At 36.3% G+C, this 21,981-nt stretch overlaps 1 protein-coding gene across 4 annotated transcripts in view; it reads left to right on the top strand.

Moving 5' to 3' along the window:
- The first annotated feature begins 1,901 nt into the window (after nucleotides 1–1,901).
- The window catches only part of LOC126973840 (probable phosphorylase b kinase regulatory subunit alpha), a 31,708-nt gene continuing 11,628 nt past the window's right edge, over nucleotides 1,902–21,981 (top strand). For 2 of the 4 annotated variants that reach the window (XM_050821182.1, XM_050821180.1), the window contains exons 1-12: nucleotides 1,902–2,393; nucleotides 2,857–3,842; nucleotides 5,130–5,343; nucleotides 7,025–7,134; nucleotides 8,532–8,679; nucleotides 8,875–9,039; nucleotides 9,791–9,955; nucleotides 11,980–12,115; nucleotides 12,687–12,769; nucleotides 14,688–14,852; nucleotides 16,506–16,762; nucleotides 20,613–20,741. In XM_050821182.1, coding sequence (XP_050677139.1) covers nucleotides 2,135–2,393; nucleotides 2,857–3,842; nucleotides 5,130–5,343; nucleotides 7,025–7,134; nucleotides 8,532–8,679; nucleotides 8,875–9,039; nucleotides 9,791–9,955; nucleotides 11,980–12,115; nucleotides 12,687–12,769; nucleotides 14,688–14,852; nucleotides 16,506–16,762; nucleotides 20,613–20,741 — 2,817 coding nt within the window. In that variant the 5' untranslated portion in view covers nucleotides 1,902–2,134. Of the gene's footprint in view, nucleotides 2,394–2,856; nucleotides 3,843–5,129; nucleotides 5,344–7,024; nucleotides 7,135–7,664; nucleotides 7,813–8,531; nucleotides 8,680–8,874; nucleotides 9,040–9,790; nucleotides 9,956–11,979; nucleotides 12,116–12,686; nucleotides 12,770–14,687; nucleotides 14,853–16,505; nucleotides 16,763–20,612; nucleotides 20,742–21,981 lie in introns of all 4 variants that reach the window. The other 2 variants (XM_050821183.1, XM_050821181.1) reach the window with 1 other exon arrangement.

The following is a 21,981-nucleotide window of genomic DNA, read 5'->3' as shown; positions in this document are numbered from 1 at the left end:
TCATATAAATGATTGCACCTACCGGGATTCGAACCCGGGACCTCTAGTAGTCCCGCTTAGTAGTCAGGGTCAGTAACCATTCGGCTATATGGGTCGTCAGAGATATTAGAGTTATTAAGTACCTATCTTGAAAAAGGAAGTAAATGAAAAGGAAATAACCTATACAGGTTGTGCTATAAAAAAAAATGTAACAAAAAGTTAACTTTTATTGTAAAAATATGTCAAAATTGTTTATAATCCATTAAGAGAATATCACAAATTCTTATTTCTTAAAAAGGAAGACAGTAGAATATTATAATAAAATTATTTATCATATACATAAACAATTTATATATTACATGGTATTTCTTTAAGGCACTAATTATTAAATTGAAGCACCACATTATTGCTTTACTGTGTTCATTTTCCCCATCATATTTAACAAACCCCTTGTAGCATATTAAGATCTAAATCTTACTACTATAGCAAAATTTAGTCATTATACATTCCATCCAGGAGAAAGTCCATTCGCTTATAGTGACGGTTTTGCCATGCTTCTCGGCCACGTTTGATAGCCATGTAAGTAATAACAGCAAACATAGGAACTACCAGAATTGTTATAACTATTGGCATAATGAGATCAGGGTGGCTATTTTGATGAAGCTTTTGGACTTTTGGAATTGGATCAATATCATTGTCAGGACCTAGATTTTCTAAAACATCAGCAGATAATACTCTTGGCTTGTGAGGTTTAACTACATTCACATTATTATTCACAACACTAGAGTTTAATGGTGGGAGGATAGCCACATCACTTTTATTACTTATAACAGTATCATGAAGTAATCCTGTCAATTCTTTCACAGTATCATCTTCTTTGAGATCATATTTCACACCCTTTCGTGCCACTACTGATTTTTCTTTATTTTTTCCTAATTCGTTGTCAAAATTGAGAATCATGGTATGATTTTCTTTTGGTAATGTAACAGGTATGGATCCACCTTCACTTACTCCTGTAAATTTTGTTTCTTTGGTGGTGTTTCGTAAAAGAGAATTAAAGCTAGAACTATTAACAGCCCCAGCTAAATTGTCGAGTGTTTTAGAAAAAGCGGGACGGCTTAAAGATACTATAAATAAATTTATTATTAGGAAATAACTTAACATTTTAAGCCCTGGAGTATTTACAGTAATTTACGTTATACGGATAGGCGTTGGCGTATTTTAGGTAACATATGAATCACATTAAAATAACTATCAATTTAAAAAATGAAACTGTATAGAATTAAAACAAAATAACTAAAATATATCGAAATAAATAATAAACACAAATACTCTAAAATAAGGCTATACAAAATAAATGGAAAGTGGATGACAATTTGACAAATGACAAGACACTCATGACGGATCACGGAGGAACATGACATCGATGAAGGGCACGTCAACCTCCATCGTATATTTTTTTTTTAATTTTATGAGCTGGTAGCCTTCGATCTTATTTATATTCATACATACTCAAAGAATATATTTACTCATATTACAATTACAGTATTCTCAAGTATTTCCTTGAATTGTAGCACAGATAAATTTTAGTGATTTGTGCTCTTTCTTTGTAGCAAATATATTTTATGTGTGTGTGTTATTCTTTGGTTTTTACTTTGTAGTCTGTGCCAGCAAAGCTGATAAACTTGAAAATGCATTCTTTATATTTTTGAATAGCGTTACTAATTACTATTCTATATACCATATACTACCATAGTTGGTTTACTATATTGGCAGCTCTGTTATAACGTCAATGTTAGGTGATTGTGTTGGTATCAAGATATCTCATCATAATATGATCATTTTCTATGGCACAGGGCACTCCCGTCTCTATAACGTAGTGGTTTAATTCTCTTTGGTCTGTGCTGTTAAATGTCATTTTCATTTACAAATACTATTTACATTTCGTTTAAAATTTAATAAATATCTATGTATTTTTATACTATTTAGCATTTGTTATTTTATTGTTTGAAATTATAACTTATTGATAAGAAAGTATAACTTACATGTTTCCACTTTTTTTGATTTTGCTTTTATATTACTATAAATATACCTAGTTGTTGGAACTGAATCAAAAATATTTTAGTGGTCTAAATATACATACACAGCCTACAATATGAGAACTAGAAGTAATTCTGGAGTTCGATTAGATTATTATCAACGTATTGTGCACAAATTGATCCTAGATCACCAGCAGCCAGTAACAGGATTATTCCCTGCAAGTCCACAGAATGATCATGCTTGGATCAGAGATAACTTATACTGCATATTGGCTGTGTGGGGTCTTTCTATGGCTTTCAAGAAAATTGCTGATCAAGATGAAGACCGTGCCAAAACATATGAGTTAGAGCAAAGTTGTGTTAAACTTATGAGAGGTAAAGTTAATTGTAACTTATCCCTTGTTACATTAATTTTATATTATATTGATAGCATTCTTGCCCTAAGTATGTAGTCTTTTAAGTTTAGTTTTATGAATATTTTTTTTTTAATGGAAGCTAAAATTGGAGGTACACAAGAGATGTCTGGGAAAAATAAATTATTGATCCATTCATAACTTCTGTTGTTAGTATTAAATATTTCTGTCAATAACATAATAAACTTATTAGTAGTAATATAAGATTTATATTTATTTAAATGCCTCAATTAAGTCTCCTTTAATCTCCTTTTTTAATTTCTATGTTATTGTTCATTAGGTTCGATTCATTCGGTTCATTCGTTAGGTATATCTCTTGTCTATGGTGCATGATGTGGCCTGCCCATTGCCATAGCACATCTATTAGTTTACTAAATGGGAATAGGCTTACATTACTAAACATATATTTCATGCTTACATTTTAGGTCTTTTAATGGCAATGATGCAGCAAAAAGAAAAGGTGGAACAATTTAAAAGCACACAGAATCCCCTAGATTCTTTACATGCTAAATATTCATCCACCACTGGACAGACAGTTGTCACAGACACTGAATGGGGTCACTTACAGATTGATGCCATTTCTCTTTATCTTCTAGTATTAGCACAAATGACAGCTTCTGGGCTACAAATTGTTTTCTCTCTTGACGAAGTTGCCTTCATACAAAATCTAGTATTCTACATTGAATCAGCATATTGCACTCCAGATTATGGAATTTGGGAGAGAGGTGATAAAACCAACCATGGTTTGCCCGAACTAAACGCAAGCTCAATTGGGATGGCTAAGGCTGCTCTTGAGGCTATGAATGAGTTGGACCTTTTTGGGGCCCGGGGAGGGCCATCTAGTGTAATTCATGTTTTGGCAGATGAGGCGCAGAAATGCCAAGCTGTCTTACAATCAATGCTTCCAAGAGAATCCAACAGCAAAGAGCTGGATTCGGGGTTGCTATCCATTATTAGCTATCCAGCTTTTGCTGTGGATGACCCCAACTTAATAGCTAAAACTAGAGATACTATAGTCAACAAACTTCAAGGAAAATATGGTTGTAAAAGGTTTCTTAGAGATGGGCATAAAACTCCCAGGGAAGATCCAAATAGATTATATTATGAACCATGGGAATTGAGAATGTTTGAGAACATTGAATGTGAGTGGCCACTGTTCTTCTGTTACCTTATACTTGACTATTGTTTTCAAGGAGATAAAAATAATATAGCTGAATATATGCAAAAGTTAGAAAAAATTATGATTAGAAAAGATAATGGAATGAAGTTAGTCCCGGAACTGTACTCTGTGCCAGCTGATAAAGCCCACCTTGAACAAAGTGAACCTGGCACACAGGAAAGAATACCCATGGGAAGATGTCCTTTTATTTGGGGACAATCTTTGTACATACTCGGGAAATTATTGCAAGAGGTAAGATTAATTCAAATGTTTATTCTATAAGTAGGCCCACTTAAAATCCATGCCCAGGCTGCACCCCATATTCTGGTTTGAAAGGTGTAAAAGGTGAAATATGAAAATGCTTGGAACTAAATAAAAACAAGAATGTTGTTTATCCTTTGATATGGCCCCCGTCGTTCAGAAATAAAATTAAAAGAAAAGTTTAAAATTAATAACTAATTAGAATCTTTTTTATCTCCTGTGAAAGATTTCTCATAGATAAAAAAAATTCAGCATTAAAAAATACATACAACTTCAAATTTTCAATGATTCTATCCACAGATCCGCAATAGGGTTGCAAGATGACAATCGAATACAATAATTATTGCAGTACGATAAATTTTATGTATCTACGATATATTTGGTGGGTCTGAGAATCGTTCTTCATCTATTTTTATACCCTAAAATTTTAATTATTGAATTTTTTTATTACTTTTTGTTTAGTTTGCTGGGTTGGTTAGTTTTATAATAATAATACATATAAAGGGGCTCCACAACTAGTGGAAGTACTACACACATTTAATTGTATAGTGACATTATAAGAAAACACTTAAAAAACTTAGCTCCAATTTAAAGGCCTTCTTTAAATCTTTTCAAGAATTAACCTTACGAAACCACCTCTCCAGCAAAAACTTGAGCTCTGTGATGCAAGCATCTAAATGATTACCAAAAGATAAGAGAGCAGTACTCATCATAAGCTTCACATTTTCTCATTCTATCGATGACCCTCAAAGCAACATGACAAATGGGGTTTATTTAGTTGGTAAAACTCTTAACGGTCTGTGTAACCTAATTACTTGGATCCGTTGTTGGTGTCCTTAGAATTATTAGTAAATAGTGGAATATTGATTTAAAATTTTTTTGGTTCACCTTAAAAATGTATTTATTCTGACTGTTTGTACTAACAAATGTTATTGTATGTCTCATAAAATTTAAGCGACTATTTCACTTCGAATTGCTGAATATATTAAATTTGCTACCAGTATTTATGAACGATTGTCGACCTGCGGAGAGCTCATCCAACTGAGTCAACCGTTTGAGTGAATATATGGTTCGTTAATCTTGGTATATCTTGTTCAACTCTCAGGGTGTGGCTCCATCTACAAGATATATTTTACAGTTGATAACCTACTCAACCTCTTTTCATAAATGTTGGCTACAAATTTAATTTAATTAATACCAGAAGGATATCACTTTAAAAATAAGAAATCGCTGAATGTATCATAAGTTCCTTATTTTTATATAGAATATAATTTTTAGGGTTTCCTAGCTGTTGGAGAACTAGATCCATTAAACAGAAGGTTATGTTCGGAAAAGAAGCCAGATGTTGTGGTTCAGATTGTGATATTGGCCGAAGACAATGAAATTCGGGATAAGCTGCTGGAATATGACTTACATGTTCAAACTATAAATGAGGTGGCTCCAATAGAAGTGCAGCCCGCTAGAGTACTAAGTCACCTGTACACATATTTAGGTATGTACTGTTTAAATAAAATTTATTGAAGTAGGTGTTACTTTGCGGAAATCCATAATTATCCACGAGGCATCAACACGTCCTGAGGATGCCTCGTGTAGAGGCGAAACACCGAAACACATGACGAATTGTTTAAAGACAAATATTGGCGGAATTAACACTAAAGAAAAACTCAAATCATTTGGATATGTACTGTGTTTTTTTTATATTCTATTGGACAACCTACATTTTTATATTTATCAAGTTTGAACTTACCAAAAGACTCAGAATTTATTTAACAAAATTTGAAAATAATAGATAATATATATGTCTAGAATCTAGATGGAGCCTCTTGCTGCTAGACAACTGATGAGAACAGGCCAGGTTTATTATTTTAGTGTGCGTGACAAGCTACGTGTTACAATCGCTATTTGTATGTCACTGTGTTAGTGTGCGGTATGGTTCAAAATAGAGGTCAATAGTCCGTATTAGTGTACGGTATTGCTCAAAATAAATATTAACTGCCAACCACAATTTTTTCGACTTTTTCACAGCTGTCACAGTTTATCCAGATGTATGAATGATCTAAATTACCTTGATAAACTCAGTACGTAAAGCAACCAGAAAAATAAACTATCAATTTTTTTATGAAGATAAGGGATGAGATGAGCATGACGTTCAGCTTTCAGTTCAGTATTTGATACGCCCTGCCCATTACAATGCAGGATTCTGGAAAAAACCAAAAATTCTGAGCGGCACTACAATTGCTCTCGTCACCTTGAGACATACGATGATAAGTCTCATTTGCTCAGTAATTTATACAGATATGAGATTTTAACCTTAGTATTGACTCATCACGATATCTCTGCAACCATAAGGCGTAGACACTTGGTAGGATTTTACGAAATTCCTCCCGCAATAATTTTTTATTATTAAAAGAACGTGTGTCGGGTCAGCTAGTACTTAGTAAAGCTATGCATACAGTTTAAAAGCTATTAATTATTGTTCGGTTCGACCGCCCAATAGAACTGAGCCGGCTTATTTCATTATAAGTCCAGTACTGAACGTAAACAAGATTTTGCAGTATATGAATACAGGACATAAATCTTTGAGTGATAAGATAAACACTTCTAACTTAATTATATGATTAAATGTTATAACATAAAGAAGAGCCTTACTTATGTGTGTGTATATGTTTATGGAAATAAAAGACGTCTGATGAACGTATGTGATCACCGCCGCCCAAAAAAATATTAAGAATTACAAGAGGGTGGAACTTGTAAAGCGTACATATGAAGGTGTAATGTTCCACGTTTGGTCTCTAGTGAAACAACTAATCTATGTAGCACTACACCCGGGGACGTCCGCTCGCAACCGATAGCCGATTAGAACTGGCCTTCCGCTTTACTGTGCATTCTTTATATAGCACTTAACGTCACACGGTTAATGTCACTGTCGATGTCATGACAGTGATTGTTAACACATACTCAGTTTAGTCCATACACTACAGAAGGTATTATGAATTTCAAAACCGAAAACATATTGGTACGTGTCGGGCGAGAGTCACCGTTTCCATCATTTACGCCACCGACGCTTCTTTTCCTTCGCTTTATATATCAATTGATTAGGCTATTTCTTGTGTTCCTTTACAAACCTGCAAGTTACGTCTGTCTGTCTACACGAATATAATATTTCATTCTAGGTAGAAATAAAAAGTTGGGCCTGTCGGGTAGAAAATCTCGCGACGTGGGCATTCTAAGTACAAGCAAGCTGTATACATTAAATGACCGCATCTTCGCGTTCACACCGCAGGTACAGTTATAAATATTTAATATTATGTAGTATAGATACTAGTCTTTCTTAGTAGAATAGTGGATTCATCATTTCAACTGGAAAACGTCTACTGCTGGACAAAGCCCTCCCCTAAAGATCGGTCCTGCGCTGCCCTCGTCCAACCTATTCCGGCGATCTTGATCAGATCGTCGATTCATCTTGTGGGGGGCTACCAACAGTACGTGGTCGCAATTCAAGAACTTTACTGCCCCAACGGCCATCTGTCCGTCGAGTTATATGCATTGCGTGAACCATATTCACAATATCTATACAATATATCTCGTCATAGGGGCTAAATTTCTACAGAGTACTGTAAAGACAGACTGTACAGACTGTAACTTGTACTTATTATATATTTTAGCTTTAATGAATGCTTTTATTGAGGATGATCATAAACCAAAACGTGAATCATTGTTTTTAAATTTGGATCAGAATAATAAAAAATTTAAATAGCTTTTAATATTTATTGGGTTTTTTAACTGTATCTAATTGTGAATGTTATAATTCAGTTTTCTGATATGAAGCGCTTCTACATTGCCTCCGATTATGAACTGATGGTAGATATGTTAAAAGGAGAGATTAACTTCTTGAAGTCCTCTTGGCAAAATCTCCTCGGAAGACCTCTGGTCGTTTTGACTTTGAATAAAATGAATTTAGGTATTTATTTGAAAACATTACAGCTTTTTTGTTTGCTTAGATAGTACCCCTTATTGCTAACAAATTTAATATTTACTGTCAATTGTTTGTTTCATTGTTGGATGTCCCAAAATATTGGTTGTTGGTTTAATAGCCGCGTACTGACTGAGCGAGCAGCCTCGGACGTTTGCCGCGGAAGGCTGCCTCGGTCTATAGATTAGGCAAGGCCGAGCCACCATCGGGCTGAGCCAGCATGGAGCTCTCAGCTTAACGTAAAGTAGAACAGAGACTCCAAGTGCCTAATCCGTCTTATATCCTTAGTTTTGCATTAGACCGTCATGAAACCGTACGTTCGGAAAGCTATAGCCACCACTGCCTTTATATTAATTGTTGTACAAAAAAGAAAACGAAAACAAATTACAGGCTATCCAGTGGAAGAAGATTTGTGGAGAACTTCTTTGGCATTTTCAGTTCTGTGTTCAGCATATTGAGGAAACCCTCACTATTAAGGAATCTTTTTATGGTCCTAGTGAATCAGAAAAAAAATTCCGTCGTTCGTCGAACAAGCGAGTATACAACCATTTTGAGTGCGCTCGGTAAACTTACTGAGGCGCTTTTGAGAATCGACAAAAACCGACTACGTTCAGCTCGGGCCGCGGCGCGTGCGTTTGCGCGGCTGCTTGCACAGTCAGTACGCGGATAATGTTTAAATTGTTATTAAAATCATACCGCATGAATAGAATTTTGACTACGAGGAGTACTACATGACTCGTGACCCGGCGTTGCTTGCAAGCACTTTTACGGCGAACGTTGCGTTCCTCGGCATGAGTTGGAAACAAATGTTAGGACGGCCCACCATCACATTACTTGCCACCCAGTATTTATTAGGTACTACATTTTTATTATAATGTCAACGCCTTGTCAATAACGGATGCTTATTATCTAACTAACAACATAACATTACTATGCATAATAACTGGTGGCTTTCTCATGCTGTGTACTTCGATGGTCTTGTGGCTATTTATGGCTTTTCATGTGTTGCATTAATGATAGTGGATTATTAAAATCTATCAAATGTTACAGATCAAGGTAAAATACCAATGGCAATGATAACAACAATGAAAAAATTAAAATCAGGTTATATAAATGGAACAAGAGTTACTCTGGGGAATCTCGGTGATTTCTTAAGTACTTCTGCAATAACAAATTTAAGCTTTCTTGGTAGTCAAGAAGATGGCTATCCGGACAGTAAGTACATTTGACATATCTCATAAATGACAATCAAGACCATATACCAAACCTTTAATATGGATAATTCTTTGAGTCAATGATGCTTGAGCTTGTTTTCACCAAAAGGTCTCTCTTGTGGAGGTCGCTAAATAGGGTCGAACTTTGTTTAGTTTTACCCTCCAAGACGTTTGCGCGTTAACCACTGTGAAAACTCCTGGTAATGCCTCGCCTAGTACTGGAATACTGGATCTGTAACACGTTGCTATATACATTTCGTCTCAGTTTATCTGAATTTTTACCAAATTCTTTTGGACTTCAATGGCACCGCTCGAGATCCGTACCGTGACATCATGGGACGTATACGTCTGCCGTACATGAAAGGTTAATTTTTTATCATATTGACTTTTTTTGTATATAAGAGGGGCCAAACGGGCAAGAGGCTCACGGGATGGGGAGAGGTGAGGCAACCGCCCATGGACATCTGCAACAACAGGTGTCAAGAGATGCGTTGCCGGCCTTAAAGGTGGCAGTATTTCTTCAAGGTCCCTAAGTCGTATCGGTTCGGGAAAACCGCAGTCGGTAATTGATTCCACAAAGAGGCTGTGCGAGGCAAGAAATTTTCTTGAAAACGCGCGGTTGTGGAATGCCAGACGTCAACGTGATGGGGGTGGTACTTTGCACGTAATGTCCGTTGGTGGATTCGGCCGCTGGAATCAACCCGAACAGATTTTATTTTAATGGCTAATTTTCTTATTTATTTTTGTTACAGAATTGAACCCTCAAGTGCAAAGCTACCTGGAGGAACATTTATTGAAGTCGTTTAGCAATAAGTTCAGTTTTATGTCGCGACCGTCTGGCTCACGCAGCCGTACTCTTCGACGCAGGATGTCAGTTCGAGGGGCGATTAAGAAGACCAGATCTATCAATGTTGACTGTGAGTTTATGATATTTTTACCACTCGAGTGCTGTTTCCATCCAAATATGTAACCAAAAATTGAAAAAATTACTCACATTCTCGTACGCGAAGTTCTAAGGAGGATAAATTTGTTTCAGTGGTAGTTTAAGGATTGTTAACGATCTTTGTAATCAAAATTTATGAACGATGCTGGTCTTGAACTCGCGCCTCTCGGGTTTCGTCCGAGAGCTCTTACCAACCTAGCTCGAGCGGTTGACGTATTTGTGGTTACGTGTGCGGGTTTCATAATATAGTGATAAAATAATATGCCTAACTAGCTGACTGTTACGGTTTCAAGACAACATACGTAATAATTATAAAAGTATATGTCCAGCAGTCCGAGAGTTTCGCGACTCGTAAAATTGTTCCGCTTTGTTTTCGTATGCTTGTTTCGTACGGGTTGGTGATTAATTTCGAGGCGATACTTAATGTGACTTGTTCTTGATGACTGGATTAGCCAGGCCATTTAAGTGTGGGTTCTCTTTTTTTTACTGAAAATACGGAACGAGACGAGCAAGGTGTTCAGCTGATGGTAATTGATACGCCCTGCCCATTACAATGAAGTGCCGCTCAGGATTCTTTAAAAGCCCAAAAATTCTAAGCGGCACTACAATAATTGCGCTCGTCACCTTGAGACATAAGATGTTAAGTCTCATTTGCCCAGTTTTTTCACTAGCTACGGCGCCCTTCAGTCCGAAACAAAGTAATGTTTACACATTGCTTCACGGCAGTGAAGTGCGACGGCGCCGTTGTGGTACCCATAATCTAGCCGGCACCCTGTGCAAAGGAGTCTCCCACTGGTTTTCTTTTGCAACATTTGGATATATGGGGCAGTGACGAAGGGACTGGTAGCCATTCCTGCGAGTTCTTATTTATATACATAAGTTTCCCGATATCTATCCATCAAACAATTTATAATAGAGACGCAAGGTCGAAATTCCTTTGCCATATAAGTAAAAACTATGTAGGGAATTGCTTTGATCTCTCGCTTAAGGTATTGTCAAACAGATAGCGATCCGAAGGCGTGGCTAAGCGTTTTCATTTTGTTATGTATAGTATCGTTTGAATCTAGTCACATAGAAAAGCGAAAGCAAACCGAATACGTGGCGAACCGAAAGTCGTGTCACGCCAGGGCAAATAGTTGTATTAGCTGGCTTTGTATGCATCACGTCAAACAGAGAGCGAATACGAGACGCGAAGAAGGACAGAAGCGCGATGGTTGAGTTTATTTGCAAAACTTTGACACGAGTGGCGTCCCGCAACGTTTCGCTTTCGTTTCGCTTTGCCTACTTTGTAGTTTAACGTCTCCGGTTTGTTTCGCATTTATCTTTTACAATACCTAATGCATTATTTATCAAATTTATCAACGAATTGAAATTACTAGTACCGAGAAATTACGGCTTGATGGAATTGAAATATGATAGAAATTTCAAAATGTACGGCCAAATGACAATAGCTGTACAAGTTGTTATAGATAATATCACACTCTCTGGCAACCCCATTATCGTACATTTTTTTATATGTCTTTTGTCGTAGTTATGCACAAACTAACTGACCCGACAGACGTTGTTCTATTCATAATAAAAAACTCTGCGGGTGAAAAAAGTTGTTCTTATCCGACCTCTACTCCGCGAAAGGAATATTCCAACAAAATTTCAAGTCTCTACGCCTTATAGTTCCAGAGATATTGTGATGAGTCAATACATAGGTAGAAATCTCATATATTATATAGTAGTGGACCCGACAGACGTTGTCCTGTACACACGTCTTAAATTTAAAAAATCAGTCCAGACGTTAGTAGGTGTCCACTTACATACACATGGGGCAGGAGAATTATAATTATATGGACTGAGTTGAGAACCTAAACCAATCTCAAATTCACTGAAACACACAAAAAATCGCCAAAATTGATCCAGTTTAGGAGGAGTTCACTGTCAACACACGTACAGGAGAATTATATATATAAAGGTATAGATTATGATTGGTTATTATCTTGATTCTAGCTGACACATTGGGAATGGAAAGAGAGAACACTGGATCCCATGGTCCGTTGGAAAGGAAACCTTCCTGGCTTGATGTTGATGTCACATTTGGCCGCAGCCCATCACCCGAAGATGCTAAAAAGAGAGCATTTACAAAGTAAGTATAACAATTTAAGAGATTATCCGACTTCAAAAACAACGCATTTAAAGTGTTTATGGACCTGCCCTGTTATTGAAGTCCTTCCTTAATGCTTACACTGTACAGGGTAAATGATTTTTTAAACATTTAGATTGTATAAAAATAAGCAATTATTTTTTTACTTAATTATAATAATCTTCTAAATTTAACTTATCTTTCAAAATTGGTAGTTTGACGCTGCCGTCGTCCAATTATAATAGAATAATAACAATAAGCTATTTATTCCACAACCCTTATTCCAATTATAATAAACACATCGACTATTTACAAGTAACATTGTCTATCTAAAACCTATTTTTGTTAAATGAATTGATTGAATTAAAGAACACGTCATCCTGTCACCTAGCTGTCAAAACGCAAGTGTCACTACGCTAGGCTCTGTCATTATTTTCCCGCTAAAAAATGTCGCTCTGTCTGTCTCTGTAGTAATTTAATAAAACAAGTATTGAGTCTTTTCAAGTATTTTATTTGTTTAATCCTTCAAATTGTATATATAATAAATGACAATTTTTTAAAATATGAATTGCAGGGGCACATCTACTACAAGCCTCATAGTAACACCAACTATTGAAGTAACTAAAGAGAAGTCACCAACCCCACCGAAAGAAGAAGGTGAGTTAGTTTATAATGTTTTAACTAAATTATCCAAATGTTTTGGGTTTTCTTTAGTGTAAATTCCGCCAATATTTGCCTTCATGCATCCTCAGGACATGTTGACTCGCCAAAATCTGTGCCAGACCAGTCAAATATTGGCGGAATTAAATGGATTTTCGCCAAGTAACGCCTACTTCAATACATTTTCTTAACTAAATTAAATAAATCTTATTTTATGTGGCCATAATTCGCCGTTTTGAAAGTCAAAGTTATTTATTTTCCAGAAACATTCACAAGTAAAGTTGTTACAAATATAACAGTAGGCACATGTTTCGTCTGGACAGACATGCAAATATTTTAGTGGTTTCGTTTTATAATACTATAACCTAATGTTCAGTACTTGAACATAAATAAAAGATGTGTGAACTTAAATATATTAAAACTCTGACACATTATTAAGTACAATATTATGTGCAGTAACTAGTATGGCGTGCTTGAAGGTTTGATACGGAATGAATGAATGCTCGGACTTCGAGAGCCGAAGAACTGGTTACGCGACTTAATGGATCGTATCATTCGTAGAGTGAACTATAAAATATGAATCACAGGCGGTAACACCTAACACAATATGTATCAATAATTACAGTCGTTGCGCATTTAAATGTTTTTTTTAGACAAACAGTCAAGAGTTTATCATGAAAATAACTAATAATAATAAACAACCCCGTTGGTTGCTGTTTCCTTTAGGACCGAAAATGTTCTTGTAAGTGTTATTGTAAAGAAGACTGGAATTGCAGAGAGTCTTAATTTTTTTAAAGTCTTGAAATCACCAATTCACATAGCAACTTATTAAGTTAGGTACTTGAAAATGTTAAAGTTTTAATCCATTTTCTTAAGTTCTTAGTTTTGAACAGATTTTTTGTATATTCCGTTACTTTAAATATCATTTAATCTCAGCATAAAATACATTGAAAAACATTATACAAATAAGGGAAACGAACGGTGTGATCTTAAAACAACCAAGAAGCGAATCTTCATGAATCCGAGGTTAATAAAAATGTTCTTATAGAAATGTACAATATTATATACAATTATAAGTATATACATATAAATTATTCTGGTATTTTTTATACTGGGACTGATCTCGCATAGTCTACTCGAGCATTCTCATGTAATACAAAATAAAGTGAAACTCATTCTACCGCATTTATCACGAGGAGTACTCAGAGGAGCAGTTTGGGTCAATTCCAGCGGCCGAATTCCACCACCGGACATTACTACCATCCGCATAACTTAGACGTCTGACATTCCACAACCGTTTTGCTTGAAATTTCTTGCCTCGCACAGCCACTTTGTGGAATCAATTATCGGCTGCGGTTTTCCCGACCTTCAAGAAAAGAGCATACTCCCACCTTTAAGACCGGCAACGCATTTCTTGACACCTTATGTTGCGGATGTCCATGGGCGACTTCCTTACCACTTCCCATCCCGTGAGCCTCTTGCCCGTTTGCCCCCTCTTATATAAAAAAGTGTGTGTGTACTTATGTACGCACGCAAGAAGTTATACTTCTTTGGCTTAACAAAGCAAAAACCCTTAAAATTATTTATTCCTACGTTTGTAGAAAGAACAACATTGTAAAAATCTTGCAACGATGACTTTGATAATAATTAAGTATTAAATAACGAATACGGCTGTAAAGGCTTGAACCCTTTGCCTATCCTAATAATGGACGAAGAAACCCAAAAAAAAACACGAATGTCGCAAACGTCAGAAAATTTTAGTAACCATCTTCACCCTGTTACTTTTGTGTTATAAGTGATGCGCGCGGATCTTAAAATTTCATTCTCATATTTTTTTTATCCTAACGCGCCTAAAGAAGTTATCACTTTAGAAACTTAGATATACTTAATTTATCATACGACCCGTATATTTCAGTGGTGAACAAGCCAGCCCGCAACCGCACGGCTTCTGAGAACATCGTGTACGCCGAGCAGGAGACAGACGAGCTGATCGCGATGCTGCGGGAGACAGAGAACCTGGATGAGCAGGGTGATATACTGCAGTATCTGGTGGACACGCACGGCCTCGACTTTAACACGGGTAACCGACCATAACATCTATAATAATATAAACATTAAGATCTTAGATAATTTATACGTCTAAATAAGAGCCTCTTGCTGCTAGACAACCGATGAATAGGTTTATTATTTTAGTGTGCGTGACAAGCTACGTCTTAGGGCTATATTTCACCGGGACACCACGGTGGCGCAACCAGTCACCGCTACCAACAAAATGTATACAGCTCCATAGAGAGTTCACTCACACGGTGTCCGCTTGCGCAACCAATTTGGTGGCGCGACCATCTCGGATGCGTCATGACTCTGGTGTCTAGTTTGGTAGCTTACGGACAACACAATGGCGCGACTGGTTGCGCCACCGTGAAATATAGCGAATATGGTGAAATGTAGCAATGACACTCTCACACTGCGATTTGAATGTCACTTTGTGTGAGTTCAAATTAATTCAATTATGGCATTCCTTTTCTATCTTGCTGTATCTCCTTTAGAGATGTTCTTCTCTCTCGCACGCTTTTTGTCTATACGCTACTGTATTGTAAGGCTATGATATAAACCTTAGATAATTAATACGTCTAGATAGAGTATCTTGCTGCTAGACAACCGATAAAAACAGGTTTAATACTTTAGTGTGCGTGACAGGCTACGTCTTACACTCGCGATGTGTATGACACTTAGTGTTAGTGTGCGGGCATTGCTCATAAAAGAGGGTAATTCTAAACTCAAGTTTTTTTACAGCTGTCATAGTCTATCTAGACATCATCATCAGCCGGAAGACGTCCACTCCTGGTCAAAGGCCCCAAAGATTTCCACGACGATCGGTCCTGCGCTGCCCTCATCCAACGTATTCCGGCGATCTTGACCAGATCGTCAGTCCATCTTGTGGAGGGCCTAATCGCCTTCCGGTACGTGGTCGCCATTCGAGGACTTTACTGCCCAAACGGTCATCTGTCCGTCGAATTATGTGCCCTGCCCACTGCCAGTTCAGTTTCACAATCATTTGGACTATGTCGGTAACTTTGGCTTTCCTACCGATCTCCTCATTTCTGATTCGATCGCGCAGTGAAACTCCGAGCATAGCCCTCTCCATTGCCCTCTGAGCGACCAAGAGCTCTCTCATAAGGCCTATAGTTAGCGACTTCATCTGCGTAGGTAAATGTTACGTATCTAGACATAAACAATCTAAAGCAGGGGTGCTCAAGCTTGAACTGCTGGCGATCTACCTCAAAATTGTTAGACTACGATTGATCGGTTCTGAGAGGCTTCAAGTATGTGTGATAAAGGATTGTCGTCTAGGTAGAGTGTCACGATGACATATATATTAGTTTTAAAATATGCATTTTTTTAGTCAAGGTAAGTGTAGTGTGCTCTTAAATGTCAATGAAAAAACTCATAATTATTATTCAAAACTGCGAGTTTATTGGTTCTTACAAAACAAACGCGTTCTAAAGTTCTAAGCTTAACTAAAGAGCGACTTTGGATGTTGAACCTGCATGACACTGCATGTCCTGAGCATACTTTTCATAAGATGGTACGTAATTACCGATTTTAGTTTATCATACCGGATTTTTTTTCTCGAGACCGACTCAAAAATGAGTGCTTTTTCGATCGACCGTTTGAGCACCCCATCTAAAATGTAAACCATGATATCTTGATCGCAGAAAATAAATACTTTCAGGTATGTTCGAGAACGGTAAGCCGGTGACCGTCAAGGATCTGCTCAAAGTGCTATACGAGAAGGCGTGTACTCAAAAGCTGTGGGGTCTTGTACGTCACTCGGCCGGGATGCTCGGAAAACGTGTGGAAGACCTGGCGAAGGCTGTCACGGACTTGCTTGTGAGACAGAAGCAGATAACAGTGGGCATGCCACCGAGTAATGAATATACCATTATTGCACCGCTTCCCGAGAACGAATTGCGGCAGTTGATTCATTGCGTAAGTATTTATGGTATAGTTATATTAAACACTCGTTACCTGCGGATAATCAACATAATCTGCAGAAGCTCTCAGCTGCAATGCACCAAAATTATTCACCCCATAGCGTACGAGGATGTAAGATACGAACCACCAGTGAGAGCCTTTTTCAGAGACGCAGTAATGTGTAAACATTATTGTGTTTCGGTCTGAAGGGCGCCGTAACTAGTGAAATTACTGGGCAAATAAATGAGACCTAACATCTTGTCTCAAGGTGACGAACGCAATTGCAGTGCCGTGCAGAATTTTTGGGTTTTTCAAAAATCCTGAGTGGCACTGCATTGTAACGGGCAGGGCATGTCAATTACCATCAGTTGAATGTACTGCTCGTCTTGACCCGTATTGGTATAAAAAATATATATACAACGTGAACCAGAAAGGGTATAACATCCCTTCAATGGTACATTATTTGGGTCATATGCAATAGTATGGTGATGTTTAAGTTTTAATAAATAAATAAAAAATAAGAAAAAACTTCCCGACGAAATAAAAATATTATTTTTCAATTTCTTTTCTTAGACAACCTTAACTTTTAAAGAAACTGCCAGTTTTAGGCGGGGCCTTTGTTTGTAAACAGAATGAGGTCACCTACCTATGAACTTAATTATAAACAATAATCTATGATTAAGGAGTATGCACACTACATGAAATGTGGCTTGTGTCTATGTATTTATTCATTCATTTTTTACTTCCTGTTATTGCGAAACAAATAAACAAAATAAGAATTTACATAACATTACACAGTTTCACATCTGTATTCCTGAAGGGTTAGAGGTGTATTTTTTCCACCCACGTTTCACAATGTTTAATTCCCACGTAATAGGGGGTGAGCATCTACATTTCTGAACTATGGGCTGCTAGTGAGAAGTTTACTACGAAAAACTCAATAACTGCCCCATTCCAGGCCGGGTAGAAAACCCGGTCCGGGAATGGAGTACCTATTATTAATACGACGATGGTCAAAGATATCCATATTTGACAAAAAAAATCCGTGAAGAACAATTTCTTAATAGGAGTCTATTAGAATTATCTTTATTGTATAAAACATTTTTGAATTTAAACGTCAAGTCTCATTTGCCCAGTAATAACAACAGCTAAAGTGCCATTCAGACCAAACCATAATAATGCTAATAATTCTACATTGAAGTGCTTACGCTTATCAAAAATGTGAACTCTTTTAATTTCGAACATAATAAACAAATCTTGAATTATAAATGCTGCAGTGTGTAGAGTGCCTTTAGAATAGACATTTACACACACACAGAGCAGTAAATATCGTGTTTTAAAGCACAATTCAAAGAGTATTAACGCAGACAGGCCGATCTTTTCAACGTAACATATTTAAATAAACACAAAATGTAAAAACACAGTTACAATTACACTAGTTTTTATATTTTAAACGTGTTTCATTTAAATTTGTAACACTCGCGGAAATCAGAGTAAATACTAACATAACATAGTTTCATAATTAGATTAGAATTAACTATCTTTATTGGGTAATATATAACTACAGTAAATACAAATTTAGAAGTATTTTCAATGTCAGCTAAAGCAAATGCACATACAAAATAACTTTGTCTTCATGGCAAAATGAGAACACAAATTGCTTCACAGCTGCAATGAATAGTAGGCATTTTACTATTATCTGATATTATGTCACATCTACGTTTTTCATCTGTTTTAGGTCAAAGAGAGTTCAAAAAACAGCTGATTAATCATAGTTTTTGCGAAAACTTAGCACTTTAAATATTGTATTAAAATATAATGCTAATTCATTTCTGACTTCACATAGTCATTAGAGATGACCTAAGGAATGTCTGGTTTGAAGCATAGTATACCCATTTAGTTTCACCTTGTATATAAATAGGCGTGGCGGCGGTACTACGCCGGACACATAAAGCTAGTTCTACTGCAACTACATAATAATATTAATTCATTATAATATTGTCTTATGTAACGAAAATAGAAGTTTAAGTAAATAAAATGCCGGTGTCCACATTATTTAGTACTCGAATTATAAAACATTATTATATTAATTCATTTCACGCAGTCGTTACGACGGAAACACAACGAGAAGGTATTTCTATAAATATTTTTCAAAGAACGTTGGTAGTTTTTATTATTCTCAGTTTTTATGTAAAACTGAAAAGAAATTATTTTAAAGAGATGAGATTTTCTTTGGGGCTGATTAGTTTAATAATAGTATTCATTATATGGTTTTGATTTAAATATGGGGTAAGAGTAAAACGTAGAACAAATAGAAAGTAGTATATAGTTATACTACTTTCTATTTGTTCTGTAAATATTTTTTTCTGATGCCACGGGGTAACTATGCGGTAAACTCGCAATGGACCCGTCAAACTGAAACGCAATAGCACATTTATCACGGAAGTGTTCCGGAAAGCCCAATTTTCACCATCGCACTTCACTCCACAATCTTGAATATCATCCTCACCATCTGAATGTGTGGAATTCGGCACAGTGCTATTATTATGGAACTGATCTTCAATTACAACCAAATTGTGTCATAAGCTTTAGATCATTTAAACGTCTAGATAGACTGTGACAGCTGTGAAAACGTCGAAAAAATTCGAGGTTGACTGTTCACCTCTATTTTGAGCACTAACACAAAGTGTCATACAAAGACGTAGCTTGTCACGCACACTAAACTAATAAACCTGGACAGTTTTCATTCGTTGTCTAGCAGCAAGAGGCTCTATCGAGACGTATAAATTACTAGCTGACCAAGCAAACGTTGTATTGCCGATATTAAAATCGCGATACAAAAGTAACTGTTGATCGTAGATGGGTGAAAATTTGAAGTTGTATGTATTTTTAATGCTGACTCATAATCAAACAAATTTAAAAAAGAATGTCAAAAAAATTAAAAAAAAATCGTGTGGACCACCCTTAACATTTAGGGGGATGAAAAATAGATGATGTCCGATTCTCAGACCTACTCAATATGCACTCAAAATTTCATGAGAATCGGTCAAGCCGTTTCGGAGGAGTTCAATCTTTAACACCATGACACGAGAATTTTATATTTTAGCTTACATAGTATTTTTTCAATTTGTAACCTTATGGGTAACAAATTATACCTTTACCTTTATTTTACCTTATACCTTTAATAAACCTACCTTAAACGTCGGCAGCGCTCCGTGAAACTTCTGGGGTTGCAACAGATTATAGATGGTAAAAATCACTTACCATCAACAATTAAAATATCTGGAATACTTTGCTTAGTGCCTGTTTTTTTTAGGTATACCATCTAGCAAGTAGTAAAGATTCAACTTTTTAAATAATCTAAGTTTGACACCCAAAAGTGACAAGTCCAGTTATTATCAGGTGTCGTTATGCAAAAAAAATGTTTATTAATATTGTATGTTTTTATGTGTAATCGCGTTTATTGCAGTAAAGATACCTTAACATAAATTTATGCAACAAGACTCTGTCTACAGCCAAATTTTCGGTCCAAAATATCGGATAATATTGTTCATATAATAATAAATTTAATCTAAGATTTGCCTGATTTGTATAATATTATAAACTCTTTCTACCTCATCGTAATCAGCCGGAAGACGTCCACTGCTGGACAAAGGCCTCCTCCAAAGATCTGCCCGACGATCGGACCTGCGCTGCCCTTATCCAATGTATTCCGGCGATCTTGACCAGATCGTCGGTCCATCTTGTGGGGGGCCTACCAAAACTGCGTCTTCTGGTTCGTGGTCACCATTCGAGGACTTCACTGCCCCACCACTTCATCTCTTTCTTTCTAATCTCAGATATTTGTACAAGTTCTCTGCTACAGGCGTATGGAGACGACGAGAGTACTGCTATGTTGACGCAAGAGTTGTTAGTGTACCTGGCCATGTTCATCAGGACTGAGCCACAGCTGTTCCTGGAGATGTTGCGGCTTCGTGTGGGGCTCATCATTCAGGTGGGCTGTTTTTTTTTATAATTATTTCTATAAACGTATAAAAGGCATTTATTCCTCAAAATTGGTTCCTTTAGAATTTGGTGTCATTTCTAATATACTAGATAATACTGCCCCTTTGGAATCAAATGGCGCTCTGAGACAAGAGGCGGCGCAAGAAACTCTCCCAGCCGTCTTTTTTTGCGCTCTTTTTAATGATATAGGTATACAATATTGTACTGTCATTGCTATTGCTATAAAATAATCATAATCTAGTCCCAAGCTGTCGGATCACTTAGATACGCAGCTGTGGAGTAGTAGGATTTACGACAGAGCCATTTTTTAATAAAACATTTAAATTTATTTATAGATAATGGCTGAACAGTGACTTTATTATAAAAGTATATTCATTTACCCTTAAAGCTATTATGTATCTTATGAAGCCTATTAGAATAACTTACAGGCAATCCCTTATTTCTAGTGTGATAATAATGAAAATCACCATTAAGAGCAAAACGGTGAAGATTTTTGTGAACGTATATTATTACATTTTCATAAATGTACTGATAATGAACAGTACTAATATTAATTTCTTTAAATTTTTCTTTGAGAGACTGTCTATATATAGCACGAACAGCTCTCTTTTGCAGAGCAAACACTATATCAATGTCAGCAGCATGACTCCACAGTAAAATACCGTACGTCATGATGCTGTGAAAGTAACTGAAGTACACTAATCTAGCGGTCGCAACATTCGTGTACTCTTCAATCTTTCTAACGGCGTATGCCGCAGAGCTGAGTCTATCTGCTAGTTGGGCAATATGTGGATATAATTTCAGAACTACTTATCTTTAATAGCTTTATTTATTTTTTTGGTGACTCAGTCAACAAGTCCCATACAATAATGCAGTACCCACTCGGGTTCTAGAAACGCCACAATTGAAAGCCTTACTGCGCTTACGCTCGCTTTCCTGAGACATAAAATGTCGCATTAGACCGTAATTTTACTAAAAACGACGCCATTAAAACTGACATTAAACTAACCATCCAGTCAATATTCAGTGTAAGAAGAACATAACAAATTATGTATTTTTCTAATTGTAATTTCCGAAGACAATTTGATGTTTGCTAGAAATTTTTTCGTTTTATCTATTTTCATGTCATATTATTGTAGCTAATTGACAAAAGGGCACTAAGAATATAAGATTTAAAACTTATATACAGTGTTACTATCCCACTTCTGATTTTTTATTGTTTGTATAAT

The sequence above is a fragment of the Leptidea sinapis genome, chromosome 30 (genome assembly GCF_905404315.1).
Source record: "Leptidea sinapis chromosome 30, ilLepSina1.1, whole genome shotgun sequence".
Taxonomy (NCBI): domain Eukaryota; kingdom Metazoa; phylum Arthropoda; class Insecta; order Lepidoptera; family Pieridae; genus Leptidea; species Leptidea sinapis.
The sequence above is the reverse complement of the archived record's forward strand: the minus strand, read 5'-3'. Positions and strand labels throughout refer to the sequence as shown.